A 17,771-nucleotide genomic window follows, 5' to 3' on the forward strand; every position below is an offset into this window, starting at 1 on the left:
TTCCTTTGTCATCAGTCCTATGGGTGTGATAGAGCTCGTTTTCATCAGTTAATTTTCTTTCTGTTCTTTTTGTTTTTAATGCCAGATAATAAACTCTGTTTGTGCAGCTAAGCATTGGATGTTCTGGAGCCCTTTCCTATAAACTTGCCTATTTTGTATGCAAATTCTAGGTAGTTTCTGTCTCTTTAATTCCTAGCCCTCTCCTCCCTTAAGTCACTGATGTTTTGCCCTTCTAAATTTAGAGTCTTAATTTCACAGGTTTTAAGGGTAGAAGGGTTTGGGCGGTGTTGCATGTTAGTTTTTTAATCATTTCTGAATCAAACTTGGTTTTTTAGTCGAAAGCTTATTCCTAGGAGGAGCAGTTCATTAGAGTCTGATAGCTTCTTACCAACACGAGGCTAAAATAGTGTTGCATATAATGTTCTTGTGGGAAAAGAAAATGTAGACCTGTCATGTACTGGTACTGCTGCATATCAGCAGTGACAGCAGCAGAGGGCTGTGCTCAGTCACCGTCAGTGGGACACATAAGGTGCCTATGCATTGGCACAAGCTCTAGAGGACTTTCTGACATGTGTGACTTTGGTCCTGGGAGCTTCTAAAATTGCCATTAGACAGCCTTTCTACATGGCATTTATTGCCTTTGTGACTTGTATGGATGGAACAGGAGGGCTGAAAAAGTGAGAGGAGGAGACTTTCTGTCATTGCCTGTGCTGAATGCAGCACGCCCCGCCCTGTTTGTCCTTCTGTGGGGAGGTGTGAAGTGGTTTGGGTGCAAACTGTTGAGTTTCCTTCGCTGATCAGTGCAGATGTATGAACTGTGGCTGGTGAGTGTGTCTGCTCCCCTGTGTGCAGCAGCTCTGCTTTAGTGACTCTCTCCAGCTGCTGTTTCTGCTGAGATGCTGTGATGAATTTGGCTCTTAATGCCAAGCAGCCCCACAGGAGTATGTTATGCAGTGTCTGGCCAGTTGCTTCTTCTCTCCTGTTGTAAACACAGGTGTCTGTATGCACTGATGGGGGCAACTGTGGCTTTAAACAACCCAGTGATGTGCCATCCACCACACTGCCTATTCTTTTCCTCAAAAGCTAGTTTGGAAGAAATTATAAGATGCCAAAGAAAATCTTGTTTCAGTATTTTTTTCTTTCATCCTCCATTTAAATCTAGAGTGTTCCTTCCTGCCTTATTTATATAAAAATTGCATGTACTTCAACTGGCTATGATGAGTCCTGTACTGGTGTGGTACTTTTCTTATGTTTGTGCTTTTGTTTTGCGTTTTTGGGGGAGTGGGGTTTGTTTGTTTACTTGTTTCTCTGCCAGAACTATAACGTTTGTTTTATGTGTGAATATAATGTTTATTTCAAAGACTGAACACTTTGATTGATGGTGTCGGTATTGAGATTAGGAGCTGTGTGGGTGAGATGTGTCTGAAGGCCTGACCTTGAGGGAACTGGGGCGACACACAAACATTGTTGGAACTGTTTAAAGTCTTTTTCACACATGTTGATGCTTCTCATGACATGTGCCCAGTGTTCTGCTTTAATGATTTCTAGTGTCAGCATTTCACTGAAAAAGTTGCATTCCGAAAATACTCATTTTCCTTTTTTTTTTTTTTAAAGGTGGTAGAAAGAAAAAGGGCCAAGGATGGGGAGGTCAGACAAAGTCATTAAAATCAGAAGTACATGTACAGCAGAAAAAAAGATCAGCTTCAGAAGAAACTATAGGGGATTTTGAAGGTGGAGAGCAAGATCAAGGGAAAAGGAGCTGCCTTTCCATCCCTGTTGCTTCATCTCGGGTAACTTTTTGGCTCAGGGCAGAACCATGATATCGCAGAAAATGAGAATGTAGTTGGCAATGTCATGTTGAAGGGTGGGTCTACAACACAGCTTTTTGTTCTATGTATTCTGCTCATGATTTGTTGTTTTGAAATACCAGTCCATTGGATAGCTCTGTAGCAAGGATCATGGAGTCCTCAAAGATTTGGTTTTCTGCATTTCCTTCAAAGAATCTGGGATTTGGGCCCCAAATACCCCATAGAAGTACCAGACTTAGAGCTTTGTAGCAAGGGGTAAGAAAACGTGGGTCAGAGCACTGCTTCCAGGAGTGGTTGGTGCGTGGGGTTTCTTTTTCTGGGAACCTTTGGGGCTAGGTGATGGTGTGGTACTGATATAATGTGACATTGGACTTTGCCCAAGCTATTGCCATTCTAGTAAGTGAGGATTTATGGTCAGATAAGGATGGTGTGTGGCTCAGCAACAGCTGTGTTTCAAAGGAAAGTAGCATCGGGTGTGCTTATGCCACCATCTTGAAATCTGAGTCACTAAAAGGGGAAAAAAAAGTAGTCTGAAACCCGAAACGATTTGCCAGTGAACAATGAGTGAACAGACCCTTTGGTCCAGCTTGTCCAGTGTCTGTGTGACCTCACAGTACAGCTGCATTTACAGGCAGTTAAATCCTTGCTATTAACATCCTGCAAGTAGTGAAAAGAGAAGGATCATTGCTAAAGACAAACAAAGCATATTCTGGTGAGAGCAAGCTGAGGGTTTCACTGACTTGTTTCCTTTAAATTAACCACTTGGGATGGTGTTTTTAATGTCTGGCATTAAAATTGTCTGGGTGTGTTCTACGATCTGATAAAATACTTAAAATGCTTCTAACACTGAAAATTATTGGGGTTTTGGTTTTAAGGTTAATTGAAACAAACCGAGCATGGAGAGCAAGTAGTAGTAGTAGTAGTTTCAGTATAGGAGTGGTCCACTAGGTGCATTGATAACAGCTGCTGAACTATTTTCTCTTTGCCAGGTTATAAAATCAGTGACTACATAATGAATTATTCCATTTTGCAATGTGGAAGCCTTAACTTATTTTCACCTAATAATTTCATAAATCATTTTAATCTCAAGTACAGTTTAAGAAATTGCTTTCAGGACTTTGCAGAAGAGCTGGTGTATTAGGGCAAGCAAGAGTAATAGCCATAGAGAGCTCTGGAAGATTGTAATTTGGATATCAGAGCCTAAATCTCGGTACTGCTGTCGTCTTTAATTGAGAAAATTGAATGTGGTGTCGATTGGGAAAATGTTCTGCCAGGGAGAAAGCAGAACTGTCCGAATTGTTGTAGGTGGCAGCAGCCGCCAGAAGGCGCCAAGGTACCGCGCATGCTGTCCCAGCCTGGAGCGCCGGTGGCTTTTGTTTACCCTGGATCACAGTCTGGAGCGTAGCTGATCCTATTCAATCCTCCTTATGCCATACAGGCAGCGGGTTGAAATGCTTGGTAGAGAACTCACAAGTGGTAGTGGCAAGTAACAGTAATTTATGCTTTCTTTTGCAAAGGAAGGCTTATTTCTTAAGTTGCAGTGGATTGCTGAGCTGTGTTTTGGGAGTTGTCTTTGTCTCCTAGTTGAGTCACTAATTGTGCTTCTGTCAGGATCATCTGATATTAATGCTGACTTTGCCCATTCTTAATCGCGTTACTGCTCAGATGTAATTGTCTCTGGTTTTGGATAACATTTTATGAGACTTGCATTGTAAGGAGCAAAATCAAATAGGAAATCACTGGCTGCTTTTCAAGCACTGCCAAACACACTTGTCTAAACTAAGTATAAATTCATTGGAGGGAGAACATAGAAATCTTTAGAAAGCAGAGATCTTTGAATAGTTCTAGGATGTATCAAAGTAGTTGAGCCATGAATGTAGATAGGCCTCCAGGTAATGTCTCCATTGTCAGGACAGTGTTCTTTCCTCAGTTGTGTATCTCATATTCTTTTTCTAAAGAACACATTTCTTATTTTAGATGTATATTTTTTCCAAAATTTAAAATGCAGTTTGTCTCAAAACGGAAATATTTGCTTAATGGTGTCTAAGACAGACTGTTATTATTTAGAGTCATGAGCTGAAGCATTTAAGATGTATCCATGTGGTATTAACCTCAGGGTATGTATCCTGAGTTCCCATATATCTTCTATATAGATAAATACATATATATCTTGGTCTTAAATTATTAAGAATTTCATTAAATTAATAAGCAATTCCTTAATAATTTAAATTGTTTCTTGAGTAGGAGTCTGCATTCTTCTACAGTCTACTACATCTTCACATGTATAATCCCCAATAATTTTTCAGGAGCAGTGGTTTTAATTGTAAGTTAATTTATACTAGTCCTTGGACTGTTTACAAACTGAGGTGGTGAGAGAAGAGGTCATGGTATGAGGGAACTGAGGCTGAGGAAGGAAGCAGTTGGATAAGCATTTTTTTTAAGAGTGTGTGCTCTCTGTGTGTTTTCTGAACTTGAGGTTTTCATTCAGCAGCTGTGTTTAGCAGTGAACTTGAGTTTGGGGAGTAGAAGATTTTTAAAATCTGGTCTAGACAGTCTTTCAAGGTCCTTTCTAACCTGGGCTGTTCTATAACTGATTTTGAAAGCGGGGATGATGAGGCACAGTTTTACACCCAAGCTTTTAATTCTGAGGAGTGTAAATTTCCAGGTTCTTCAAAGTGTAACCTTGTTCCACAGAATACATCTGGATTTCCTCTTGAGACTACCATGAGGGATATGGAAGGAAGTGGCAAGACTGGAACAAAAAGCCCTGGAAGTTCTTTGGAAAAGAATGATAGGCAGCTGCATAGCAAATGGTCTAAAAGAGTTGATCAGATCTCCAGTAAAGACAATAGAATTGAGGAAACAGAAAACAAAGAGCAGATTACTGGTTCTACAAGCCGACAAGCTCACTATGGCAGGACTTCTCAATATTTTGGTGCCCAGGAAGGGATTCTTGAGCCTGATGCAAATCTGGACTACAACACTGAGATTTCTGATTCATCCAGAAGTGCAGATGCTTCAGAAAGCTTCAAACAGATGCAGCATAAGAGGACACCTTGCATGTATGGAAGTGGCTGTTACAGGTAAAGCAAAATTAAAACTAGCTTGGGCTTTCTTGTTATTCAGAAGTAGTGTATTAGCTATGGAAGAGAAAACTGTAAAGTTGTTACAAGCTTTGATTTGGAAAAAAATCTTTTGGTGAACAGGGGACTGATGAGAAACATAACAGAACACTAATTTTAGGAGGATGAAAGAAGGAGCCGGGATGTCTTGCTAACTCCTAATACAACCCAAACAAGGGATGAACTACTTGACCAAATTAAGAGATTAAGTGTTGCAGGAAATAAAATATAGGAGTCCATTATAAAAGGAAAAGAAATAAAAGACCTGTGTGTATGGTATGAGGTACTAGCAAGGAGAAGAGATTTAAAAGGTTCAAATGCCCAACACAGACCCTGTAGGTTTGTTTTATTAGCAGGTGAGACTTAGGTGAAATATTATTGCATTTATTGAAGCTACTGCCTGCTTTGTGATCTGAATGTTTAAAATGCTATTTGTCATCCATAAATAATTAAGAATTTATTTTATTATAACTTGGTGTTTCTGCAATTTTTTTAAGCTTTCAGTCACCCCTAAAAGCAGAACAAAGCATATTTAGAACTCATGGTTAGCCCTCAACTGGACAGTCTTTGGAAGTACTGCAAGTGAGGAATAACTGGGGTTTTTCCTCTTTTTTTTCTCCCACTCATATACTTTCTAGATGGAGGTGGTAGAAGATTTGTCATACAAATGTTCTAGAGAAGTTCCAAAATACCATGCTGGGTGCCTGGCCTCCTGCTACTTCTTTCTGCCCAGAAAAGATCTGTGGTGTCCTGTGGTGTTATATATTTAAGGGAAGGTTGAAATCTAGAGGTGCTCTTGAGTCTAGAAAATGCCCAATGACCTGTGAACTACATTTAGGAGGAGGTTTTGAGCTCTAGATAATCACATGTACTTTGGAAATACAAAAGATAAGGCTAATCCAGGGAACAGCAGATCCTGTGACTTTTTTAAGCTTCCCCCAAGGGGCTTCAGCAATAATAAAAACAGTGAGTCTGATTAGGAACCAAACAAGCACAAGTGACCAGGTTCCTATATGTTTGGTGGGCCTCGTGCTGAGAAAACTGTGTATATCAAAATTGTAAAGGTGTTGTAATCATGAGCACATTGCATGTCGATTTTCATGTAACTTTGACTTATCTCATTTTTTTCCCCTTAATGATTATGACAAAAGCATGTCTCATTAGACAGTTGTGTTGATCCAGTAGCACAAATGCAGCTCGTGATTTGCTCCAGCTACTTTGAATTTTGCTGAGACAAGTTTTGCCCTGTATGGGTGTTAAGGAGATTTAATGCTCTGATATGATGAAATATTCCTTATCTTTAGGAAAGTAATTCTTAGTTGCTGGTAATACGGAGTAAGAGTCTGTATGTGCACATTTCTTCCTGGGTCTCTTGATTGTGAAACATTTGGCAGCAATACTTTTGGAAAGTACTGCTTTATAAAAAGAATGTTCTGAAATAACAAATAGCAGTCTTACTTTGTCACAGAAATCTGTAAATAGGGAGAATCAAAAATGTCATCTTTGATCTTCAGGAAGTATGAAACTGCTTGCAGCAAGAGGAATGTGCTTTGTAGTCTGTCTTTGTATTTGCTTTTAATTAAGGCCCCTAAGTAGTTGATTCTGCGTGGTGGTGTTAGAGCAAAGATCCAATGTTAGTTCTCGTTACTTGACTGCATTTCTATTAGCCTGAAACATTTAGGAAGTAAATTTGTAACCTATAGTTCACTTTCTTCATTTATGAATTTGGAAACACTGCTTTTGAAAGAGTCAAACTTGTTGCACACCTCTTGCCCGAAGGATTCTTCTTGTCCCCTTCGTTCAGTGTCACTTTCTGAGGTGGCCAAATTCAAAGGAACTGCTGTTATCATTAGGGGACAAAGTGCTCTGTGTATGTTGTAGCTGCCTGTATTTGTTGTTGAGGAATTCGCCCTCTGAATACTGTCACGTTCTTGTCTGCTGCTTGCTTTTCTGAAATTAGCAGGATAGGGAATTAAAATAAATCTACCACCACCCTTTTTAAGGGCCACCATAGAAGGGATATAGAAGACCTGAACTCTCATCTCTGAAACTGGAACTCACAATCTTTCTTCCACAGTTCAATCCTTTTGACATAGCCTGGAGTGCTCTGCTGACTGGGTGTGTGAAAATCTCTCCCAGAACTGTCAGAGCAGGGGATGCTCAAAAAAACATTTGGATTTGTTTGTGGGTTCTTCTGAATACTTTGCTGTTTGTTTGCTTATTTATATGAAAAGAAGTATTTTTCCTTTCAGTCTAAGCTTGTAAATCAAGCAGCTCAACACCTGCATCTTTTTTTTCAGTCCTGTCTCCTATATTTTAATTAAGAATTAAAATATAGAACTTACAAGCGTAATAACGTGCAGTCATGGCATAACTTCCGGCTTGAATTCTATGCTTTTATAAACAGTGCTGGTAATTCATTACATTTTAACTAGGAGGCTCTTCCAGTAGCTGAAGAAATAAGCCCATGAGATGGCACGGGGTCTTTTGCATGGGACTGTGAGGAGGCAGGGATTCTGAAGTGGTCAGTTAAATTTGCTTTATAAAAAGTTTTTAAAGTTGCTTTTGATAGCTACACAGATGAATAACTGTCTTAAATATTTCACTGAGCAATACTCAACTTCTGCTTGAGGATGATTGCATAGATTCTGAAGAAGTTTTAAAGTTTTATTTGCACAGTTTTTGTTCATATAGTTTCCTGCATCATGAAGTGTTGAGTACGCAAATTTAGAGCTTCTGTGAAAGCAAAGCTTTTTTACCTTTATGAAGGTAACAGTCATAAAACCTTCTTATTAAAATAGGCTTTTAATTGGTTACCTTTCATGCAAGTAAAACCTAATGATTTTGTTTTGATCAAATGCATTAACACATTCCTGTGCACCGAGGCTTTGTTGTAAAACAGTTAGCTTTGGAGTGCAACTTACACTGTGATAGATGTGCTCCTGTAACTCAAATATTTTATGTCTACAAATAAATATTAAAAATCCCCAAATGAAACCTTTAAGGAAGAAGCCTTAGGGTTTTTCTGAAAAAAGGAGAACGTTTGCTTATTAGCTATGCACTTCTCTGCTTCCTTTTATTTTGCAGGGCATTGTTGCACTACACAGAATAAGTATACATTAGCCAGGTAAAGCTAAGATTAAATAGGATGTATGTATCTCCTAAAATACAATAAATCTGCTAATTGACAGCTGTTAGTCCTCCTTTCCTTGGCAACTATGATGCTGTATGTATCTTGATGTGGGAATAAGAATTAAAATGACTTCAAAGAACATCAGTTGCTGCTGTATCCCTTTCAGAAGACAAATTGTATTTCATGTGACTGAGAATTCTTGCTATTACTGCAAGCGTGTTAGCTCTTTGCATTCAGAAAACAAAGCAAATGGCCTCTAAATGATTTCGTTTCATCCCATTTATTTTGAATGGGGAAAGAAGTAGGCAGCCAGTTTGAATTTGTCACAAGTGATGTTTCATGAGAATTTGTTATAGAATAAAAGACTGCAACCTTGCAATAATTTCTAATGAAACATTATTGAATTATCCTACAATTTGCAGCAGCAACAAAAGACCAGGACAAGAAGCCTATCACCTATGTGAGTAGATCCAAGGGATACTGGATATTTCATAAGTGGCTTATAGAAGAGATTTATCTGTAGCTTGCTTGTGGAGTTTCCTGAAAGATACACAGCAAATGGGATTTAAAGAATTAATACTAAGTATCTGGTATTTTTCGAATGCTAAAAGGAGGCCTGAATGGCCAGTGGAGCTCACAGTGTTCAAGTCATCATTTTGTAAAAGCTGTACAAATGCTCTTTTGTTATGATGGTAGTTGAAATGCTAAAATGATTCTTGACTCTCCTCCATGAAGTTCATAAGAGGTACTTGTGAATTTAAAGGAGTTTCTCTGATCAGTGGGGATGTTGCTGTGTATGGAGGTAGCTGCACACGTCCTTGGTGTGTTCCATACTTGCTTCTAAATGCAGCTGTAGCTTGTCTAAGTTAAAGCAGTAAGTACTCTGGAGCTGAAAGTTGTTATTCCTCCTGCTCGAGGCAGGCAGCTCACTTTTATAATTTGCAGAAACACCCTAGAAGTTATGTACTTTGGGAATGATTGAGATAATCACTAAAGTATTTTGTAGATGTCTTTTGAAAAACAATTTATTTTAAAATTTCACATTTCTTGCTTCTCAATATTATGCTCAGAAAAAAAGTCTCTGATAAATTATAGGGGAAAAGTAGATTTGCTTTTGCTACTAGTATGTTAATTTTGATGTAATTTTTGTAGCATGTTTTGATCTGTCGCATGAATTTCTCCTGAAGTCAAAACTTAATTTTCTGTATTCTTTTTAACTCCACTTAAACAGTTCTAGAAGGAAGAAAACTCTTCCCTACGTGATGTTTATGACTAGTGAGTGGTGTGTGTACAAAGCTCTTGCCTAGAAGTGGTAGAAATGTTCTTTCAGTGATGCATAAATTTGTGTTCCCTACTTGTTCACCTCATATTAAAGTGTTGTAGAGCAAGATGGATGATGGTCTTGTGCTATCCTCACTAGCGCTGGTGTGACTCAGCTACACATGGACTTGTCTTATGGTACATGTCTTAATGTCAGCATGCTAATTTGTAATTCAAATAAAACCTTTTGTGTATGTGTTGGAGATCTGAAACTTTAAGCTGATGGGAACTAGGAAAATTCCTGGTTTAACTTCTGTTGCAGCAGGTGCTAAGACAGAATTTCTTCTGTTATCCTGAAAGTAGGTCATAGATTCTGCATCAAGTTAAGCATTAAAAGCTCCTCTTCATGTAACCACAGAAAAATGAGCTGTCAATGATTCAGTAACACGTTTTATGTGTCCTCTTCTTGTGTTGAAATGGAACAGTCGGTTTTGATGTATGTTTGTTTTTTGCAGGAAGAATCCCATTCACTTCCAGCAGTTCAGTCATCTTAATGATGATGACTATCCTGACATGGAGATGGTGGCCAAGGGTGACAATGACAACCGGCCGGAGTGTCCGTATGGAACGGCTTGTTACAGGTGAGAAACACTGTTCACTGTGGCTTTTCTTGTTTACAGGTTAAGAATGACAGTAGAATAATGACTGATACTTGGTGTTAACTTTGACTGTAGCCTTCTGAAATTCACTGCAGTCAGACTGCTACCTTTAAAGCACCCAAGTCTCTGCATATTTTTAACATTGACACAGTAAAAATCACTGTTTTGGTAATGATACCAGCTGTCAGAGATGAAAATTAGACTATTCAAGGAGCCCATTCAGTGATCTGGAGATGAATACTATATCTCTTTTCAACATTCAGTAAATTGTTCTTTTATATAAACAATTTATTGTTACATGTTGTTCTTCATCTGTAACTTTTAGTTTAAATTTAGATAATGTATTTGTTGGGATTTTGTACAAAAACTATTTTTAATCAGTAATTGATTTGTTACAAAGCATAATTGAGGTAGCAGCAATAAAATCCAGTTTATGGCTGACTGCTGTTTCTTTTAAGCACTGTTGATTTTCTTCAAAATATTGTTGTATTCCATTTGTTTTTCAGTATCTAGGTTTTACATATTTACAATCTGCATATTATTACAATTTACATATTTAGACTGTATAATTATCAGTCAATAATTTATCAATGGACAAGAAGATCTATTTTGAGGCAATAGCATTTCTATGGGAGCATATTGAATCTCAAGAAAAATTGATCATTCTTTTGATGAAGCAACAGATACAATTTGAAGGGGTTTTGTGTTAATTTTGTTGTCATTATCTGTTGGCTGTTACTTGACTGATCTAAATGCTGTGCCTTGAAAATTATCCATAAAATACCAGGGAATTCTGCACTTTTTAAATGTGGAACAAGGTGATTGAATTAAGGTTTACTGTTTTCTTCTTTGCAGGAAGAACCCCCAGCACAAGCTGGAATACAAGCACAGTGCACCTCCAGGTGGGCCAATTTATCAATCTTTCAGAATCATAGAAAATTCTGAATTGGAAGGGACCCACAAGGGCCATCAAGTCCATCTCAATAAAATGCTTTAATCTCCTTTTAGGCAATAAAGTTGCGTTTTATAGCTCCTTATGTATTAGGGTTCTTTTTTCTGGGATTTTTTTTAAATCATAAATTCTCAGGTAAGATACAATTTTAAAGTATTCTGATGCTCTATAAAAAATGCTGCAAACATATTTGTGTGTTTTTGTGTTGGGTATTTTCTACCAGTGATTTTCTTACTGTGAGAACTAATTTTTGCATTTACGTTCTCTTGAGGCCTTCTTGAGGCCTGGAGGGAATATAACTAAAACTGAATTTGAGTTCCTAATCTAACACTTCATAGTCTTTTTTATATTCCAGTAATTTGATTTGGGGAAAAAAACACAGGGAAATGTGCTGTTTACATTTTGTTTGCTCATAAAGAATTGAAAGAGATACTTCTTGGGTTTATTTTTCTTGGGTGCTTTCTCATGATTATTAGATTGGAGTTTTTCCACGTGAAATCCCAATGCAATAAACAGTAGTTTAGAGCAGAACACTTACGAAAATATCATGATAATGCATTTTACTTTGAAGATTCAGGGCTATGACATTATTAAGAAAGAATAGCATTTATGGAAACAGAGTAAAATATTTAAATGCCCTAAAATATTCCAATTTCCTGCTTAAAAACCCCTAGTCAGAATTGATGACATTTGTCTGCAGATGTTAGGGGTAATAATTTTAAGAATAGTTTATCTGGGTAATCTCTGGGGAATGACAAAACCAGTATTTTTGGGGCATCAGAGTAGCTTTTATACCATATCACAACCATTTCAGCATTTGTTTAATAGGTCAGTTTTGTATTGTAGCAGCTCTAAGAATAACCCTTACGGCAGGGTTCCCCCTGTACTGACTGACAACTTCCCTTTCTTTAGTAACTGGAAGAAGAACACGACAACGAACTTCAAGCAATGGTGAGTGTATTCTAAATTATGGGTGGGCACATCAGCCTGGGACACAGTTGGTCTGCTGTGGCTCTTTTGGCGTTTAATAGTGCCAGAGATGCTTGATAATACTTAGCTGAGGAGAAAGTAGTCCTTGTTTTAGTAAAATCCTTCCTGTTTTCTTACAAGTAATAGCGCTTCAGTTGAATTTCTGCCAGTCTTTCTGGATAAACATACCTGTATTTCCCTAGAAACAGACAAGAAAACAAACATATTTTAAGGAGAGACACATATGGCTAAATGGTGTCTTTCATCTTCACTCCTTATACAGCAGCCATAATAGGATAAAGGAATCCAGTATTTCGTTCACAGCTGGTTATGGTTGCCTTATAAGGAGTGATTTCTCCTGCAACATGGACATACTCCCTCTGCATTGCATTGACCTTTAAATAACTTTCAGGTGATAATCTGTGCATGTGCTGATGAACTTGCTTACTCTTAGAGTGAGGTATTGATGTTTCAGGGCTTGTTAGGATCAAAGTGTAGAAGTTTATGTATGCTGTGAGCACATAAGTTTTAAACATGCTTAGGTCTGCTTCCAGGATTCTTTTGTGTCTTATCTTCCAAATGTGAAGCTTCCTTTGCTTTCTGAAATTAAAAGTGAACTTTGAAGAGTAGTGTGAAAGTCTGATGCTGTGCGGTGTTCACTTTCAGTGGCAAGAGTAAGGCAGGAGGGTGTGGAACTGCTGCATTTTGAGTGGGAGTGGGGATGGGCTTGCCTTCTTTGAGATCACCAGGGAGTGGCTGAGAATGTCCTAAAGGAATCTTCAAAATAGATCTGCTTTCTACAGAAAATAAATAAAAGTGCAAATAGCTGTAGTGTTTTGGCCTCCATTTCTGTTGTGGGTGAATGCAGGAGGTTGTTTTAAACTTACTACTGAGAAATTTCTTTGCCATACCATTTCCTTGTCAAATTTGTGTGCACTTTGGCTGTCACCAAATATTTGCTATGCTTATATCTGTGCACCAGCATATTCTGAGGCGTGTTTGTTACATGTGTGCTTTAGTGCATCCTGTGTTACAAGTACCAGACCCATCTTGGTCAGAGGTCTGTGGTAGAAATTTGTGTTTCAGCATTGAGGCATGCACTGAGTGGTGAAGATTTTAGAATGAAGAAGGTTGGGCTATGTGCATATCTAAAAGTCTAGATATATTCTTGAAGGTTTTAAATTGCAGCTGTGCCTCTCATAAGATCCTTACCCAAATAGTAGGTCCTGTGTGTGCAGCTGATGGTCAGGCAAGGGTGACTCGGAAGGAAGAAGTGCTGCTCTTGTAGCATGTAAAACTTGCACACAGAAGTGAAATTCAGTCTGTTAAGTTCAGCTTTTCTTACTAAGAACAAACTGGGGAAGAATTGATATTCTGCACACATGTGAAAGAAGGGAATTAATTTATTAAGTTCTATTTATATTTGCTACTTTTTTTTTTTTAATGTCTTGTTGACTGTTTTACTTAACTCTGTGGAGGGCAAAGCTTATAAAGGTGGTGCTCAGCAGGTTCACACCTGAGACCATCATACCACGTCCTGCAGTGGCAGACAGTAAGGGCTCCATTAACCTTTTGTCATATTTGGCACAACTGCACCGTTAGACACAGCAAGATTAAATTCCCTACGAGTGTATTTAAATTCCACCAACCAAGAGAAGAGGGGATCCCTCCACATGACAGTTAACATGTTTAGCTTTTAAGTCTAATTGCTGCCAGAATTGCTTGTAGAGAATGTTCTGAAAAATAATCTGAGGCAAATGACTGGGGAATAGTTGTAGGGAAAGAAATGAAAAAAAAGTCAGAATTATGCTGTTGTTAAAATGTCACTACAAAATTACTTCTCTAGATTGTTGCTACTGAGATAAATAACACCCTGTAACCATGGAATATTCAGGGTTCTCCTACACACTTTTGTGTACATTTTCTAGCAAGCTGATCAGCTCACTTCAAAATAGAACATTTTGGAAGGAGCAGTCAGTAAGCTTTATTCCCCCATATCAAGGAGATACTTGCATAGAAAGTTTCAAGGTCATCTTTATAAATATACTACTAGAGAAAAGGCAAAATTGAACTTAATCATGAGCTTTAGGGGCTGTAGGGCTGAATTAAACTACAGTGGAAAGAAGTGGAAAGAAAAGGCATAAAAGGAAGTGCATCACTCACTGCTAAAATCAAAGCATTGATGAGGGAGAACGTAGTATGCACTTCCTATACTTATAGAAAGAATATGAAAGTCATCAGTATTTCCCGGGATTTCTGCTTCTGTTATAAAATACCACTCACAGTGCTGTGAAAGTGACAGAGGGCTTTTCTTTGATAAGCAGCTTTTGGGCTTATTCATAACCTCAGTGTGAGAAAGGGGATTTTGTTCTTACTTTATTCAGCATCTTCATTTTGACCCCTCCCCTCCAAGACATAATTAATTCTGTAAGGGCTACAGTCTGTGATTCTGCTTAGAAATGCTGCTGGTTATGGGCTAACATGGTGTCTTGGTTTGACACAAACTGGGAGGAAACATCCTGAAATGAACATATCCTCCTGCTGCCCGATGCCCCAAACAGAACACAAACTAACAGAGTGTCAGTTTATGCGGTGCTTTATTCAGGGCCCGGGGAACCTGCGGACTAGCGTCCAAAGTCAGGGTCCCACAGTTCCCTTTTTCGTCAAGTTTTTTATACCTTTTTACAAAGTAGTCCACGTGCAGAGGTACACATTCTTCAAGACAATACAGATACATAAATCTTGTAGATATCATTCCTAAAAGTTATAAATTTTGCATGCTTGTCTATTCAAAACTATAGGCTACCCCCCCTTTAATTCCCCCTTGCATGTTTTCCCATCACCAGAACCCTTTATTTATTATTATACTTTAGCCTTATCCTGAAAGTTTCTAGATGTTCTTATATGCTCCACTAAATTCTTTAATTATCTTTAATTATTGTTTCCACAGTCCCCAGCTCATTCCCAGGGCTGGTTCCCAGGGCCTGTTCGAGAACTGCAGTTTTCTAAGCCTTAGCATGACTACTACTATATCTACATTAGTCCTTTTTCTCATTATTTCGGTATCAACTCCCCCCTTTTGAGCATTCTTCAGATTTTCTGCAAGGATGCTCAATTCTTCAAGTTATGGTTTCTAAGTAGGATGGTGAGTCTTCTTTTCGAGTTGGCAGAATTACTTCTTTCCGGGTCAGTGCTCTCATAACACGTCGAGTATGAGTTCCTTCTCTGGCAATCATTCCTAAAAGACATCTGTACATAATCATGCATACTACAATAATCAATACAATCATTATTACATATTGTACAATTGATGATATCCAACCAGAGACTTGGATTCCTAGGGAGCTAAACAGTGCTCCTACCCAGTTATGTTCAGCTTCCTCCTGGACTTCATGCACTTTTGTTTCAATTTGTTCTAATTGACTTATGTCTTTTTCTACTTCTTCTGTGACATTTGGGATATGTACGCAGCAATGGTCAACCTTTCCTTGGAGGTACCCACAGACTCCATGTTCTTTTAATAAAAGCAAATCTAATGCCATTCTATTTTGAATTGTCATTCTTGTTGTTGCCTGCAACTGTAAGTTTAGATCCCTAAATCCTTTCTTTGTAACTGCGGCTAGCCTCTCAGTTTGTCCTACTAATTTGTACAGCATCTCCCGGTTTCTATATGTAGAAATTGGTGCAAACAAGGACTCCAATACCCATCCAAATTTAACTCCTGATGAGGGTTCATGCCATTCATCTTCATTTCCCAATCCTAGTTCTTCTGCCACTTCATTTGCTTCTCTCTTTGTTCGTGACTGCATCTCTTTCTGCGTTAATTTAGACTGTTTCCAAAAAGGGCAAAGTGTAGGGACTCCTAAAGTAATCTGTGTGACCGGGCCATTAATAGGCATATGAGTAGTCCACTGTCCGTGCCCCATTACCCACACTGAATGCCCTGGACTCCTGATGGTAGTCGTCTGACAATCTTTCCATGCCCCTTTTATTTCACCTGTTATTGTATGATTATACCTTTGACATTCACAGCCCCATTTTAATAGTATCCGTACTGGCACTAAACCAATTTGGGATTCAGGGGTATCACAGGTGATGATTTTGCTACAATTCCAGCTAGGTGTGAGGGTCACTCGATCCCGTCTTACTGTTTCAGTTCCTAACACTCCTAGATGTCCTTGCTCTCTCTGGCCTGACCATTCGACACACCAATGTACTGGTCCTATGTAACTGTAAGGTTCTAACAAACTAGGACCCCAAATCGTTTTCCAATGTTCCCATTCTTCCTTCCCTTCTTGACATACTATCTCATAAGAAAATTCTGTGACTGGTTTTTGTCTTTTTTGTCTTATGTCATAAGTACACCATCCTACATTCTTGAACCGTCCAATTCTTGTAAAAACTGGATTTAGTAATTTTAGGCACTCACTCTTTTGTCCCGGTGTTGACCATTTCCCTCGAACTGTATAGGTTTCCTCTATCATCTTAGTATGATTCCGTATTTCTTTATTACATCTTTTTGTCCCATTTATAGTTACTGGAGGCATTTCCCCAACGGGAATGATGCCCCATGGTATTGGATCTCCCGCAGCTTTAGGTAAAGGTAAACATGCAGTGATGGACGTAGTATTTTGTACTTGTCCAAAATCCCTAACTAATCCCACTATTAAATTTTCTTGTCCCAATTCTTGTTGTGTTTTTCCAGCTTCTGTCACCTGCCATGTTCTCCCATTCTCTTTTAGAATACCTACATTTATGTTCCCATAATCAAAACTTTCTCTAATCCGCACAATGCATGAGAATTGTCCTACCTGATCAGCTTGCATATGAGATATTGTCAATGTGGTGTTACCTCTTTGCTGTTCCATATCCCAAAGTGTCACAATTCCTTCTGTAAATACCTCGTCTGTGGTGATTTGTCTCCAGGCTGCATGTACTTCTTTTAATCCAGTTCTCTGGTTGTCAGAAAACAAACAGGTTAAATTTACTCCCGCACCCTCAGGCACCATTACATCTGGCTCCGGAACTGTAATTTTAACAAACGCTTCTCCCACCTGCATTATACAGACTAATGTTAAAAGAACTAAGGCCTTGCCCTGAACACCAGCTTTGTTGCTGACAAAGGCTGTACTTCCCATCTTGACGGGACCTTCTTGATTCGAGTGTAGTGAATCCAGTTTTCGATCCCTTGGACTTTCACTGCCGTGTAGGTAGTCATGATCACCTGGTGAGGACCGTCCCATACTTCTTTCAAGGGTTCCGTATTCCAGTTTTTCACATATACTTGATCTCCTGGCTGTATGTCATGGACAGGATTCTCCAAGGGCAGAGGCCGGTTCCACTGCAGTGCTCCTCGCAGCGCTGTAAGGACTTTATTTAAAGACAAAATGTAACTCAACAATACTTGATCTCCTACTAAGTGAGGGTCCCCTTTGTAGGTTGTAGCATGATATGGTTTGCCATACAAAATTTCGTATGGACTTACTCCTATCCTTTCTCTGGGTTTAATCCTGATTCTTAGCAAGGCTAGAGGTAGTGCCTGAGGCCACTGTATCTTCGCTTCCTGACAAATTTTCTTAATCTGCCCTTTTAATGTCTGATTCATCCGTTCCACTTGGCCACTAGATTGTGGTCTCCAGGGCGTATGGAGATTCCAAACTATCCCTAACACTCTGGCTACCTCTTGGACTACTCTAGCTACAAAGTGAGGTCCTCTATCTGAGGACATTCCTAATGGGATTCCAAATCTAGGGATGATTTCCCGTAGTAAAGTTTTAATTACTTCCTTTGCTTGGTTAGTCCTGCATGGGAAGGCTTCTGGCCACCCTGAAAAGGTACACACATACACCAGTAAATAACGGTACCCTT

At 38.8% G+C, this 17,771-nt stretch overlaps 1 protein-coding gene across 6 annotated transcripts in view; it reads left to right on the forward strand.

Moving 5' to 3' along the window:
• APLF (aprataxin and PNKP like factor) overlaps positions 1 to 17,771 on the forward strand; it is a 35,142-nt gene that overhangs the window by 2,522 nt on the left and 14,849 nt on the right. For all 6 annotated transcript variants that reach the window (XM_088160975.1, XM_088160976.1, XM_088160977.1 and 3 more), the window contains 5 exons: positions 1,615 to 1,790; positions 4,503 to 4,891; positions 9,839 to 9,964; positions 10,838 to 10,884; positions 11,847 to 11,885. In XM_088160975.1, coding sequence (XP_088017101.1) covers positions 1,615 to 1,790; positions 4,503 to 4,891; positions 9,839 to 9,964; positions 10,838 to 10,884; positions 11,847 to 11,885 — 777 coding nt within the window. The remainder of the gene's footprint in view (positions 1 to 1,614; positions 1,791 to 4,502; positions 4,892 to 9,838; positions 9,965 to 10,837; positions 10,885 to 11,846; positions 11,886 to 17,771) is intronic.

The sequence above is a fragment of the Sturnus vulgaris genome, chromosome 3 (genome assembly GCF_052056855.1).
Source record: "Sturnus vulgaris isolate bStuVul1 chromosome 3, bStuVul1.hap1, whole genome shotgun sequence".
NCBI classification, from domain to species: domain Eukaryota; kingdom Metazoa; phylum Chordata; class Aves; order Passeriformes; family Sturnidae; genus Sturnus; species Sturnus vulgaris.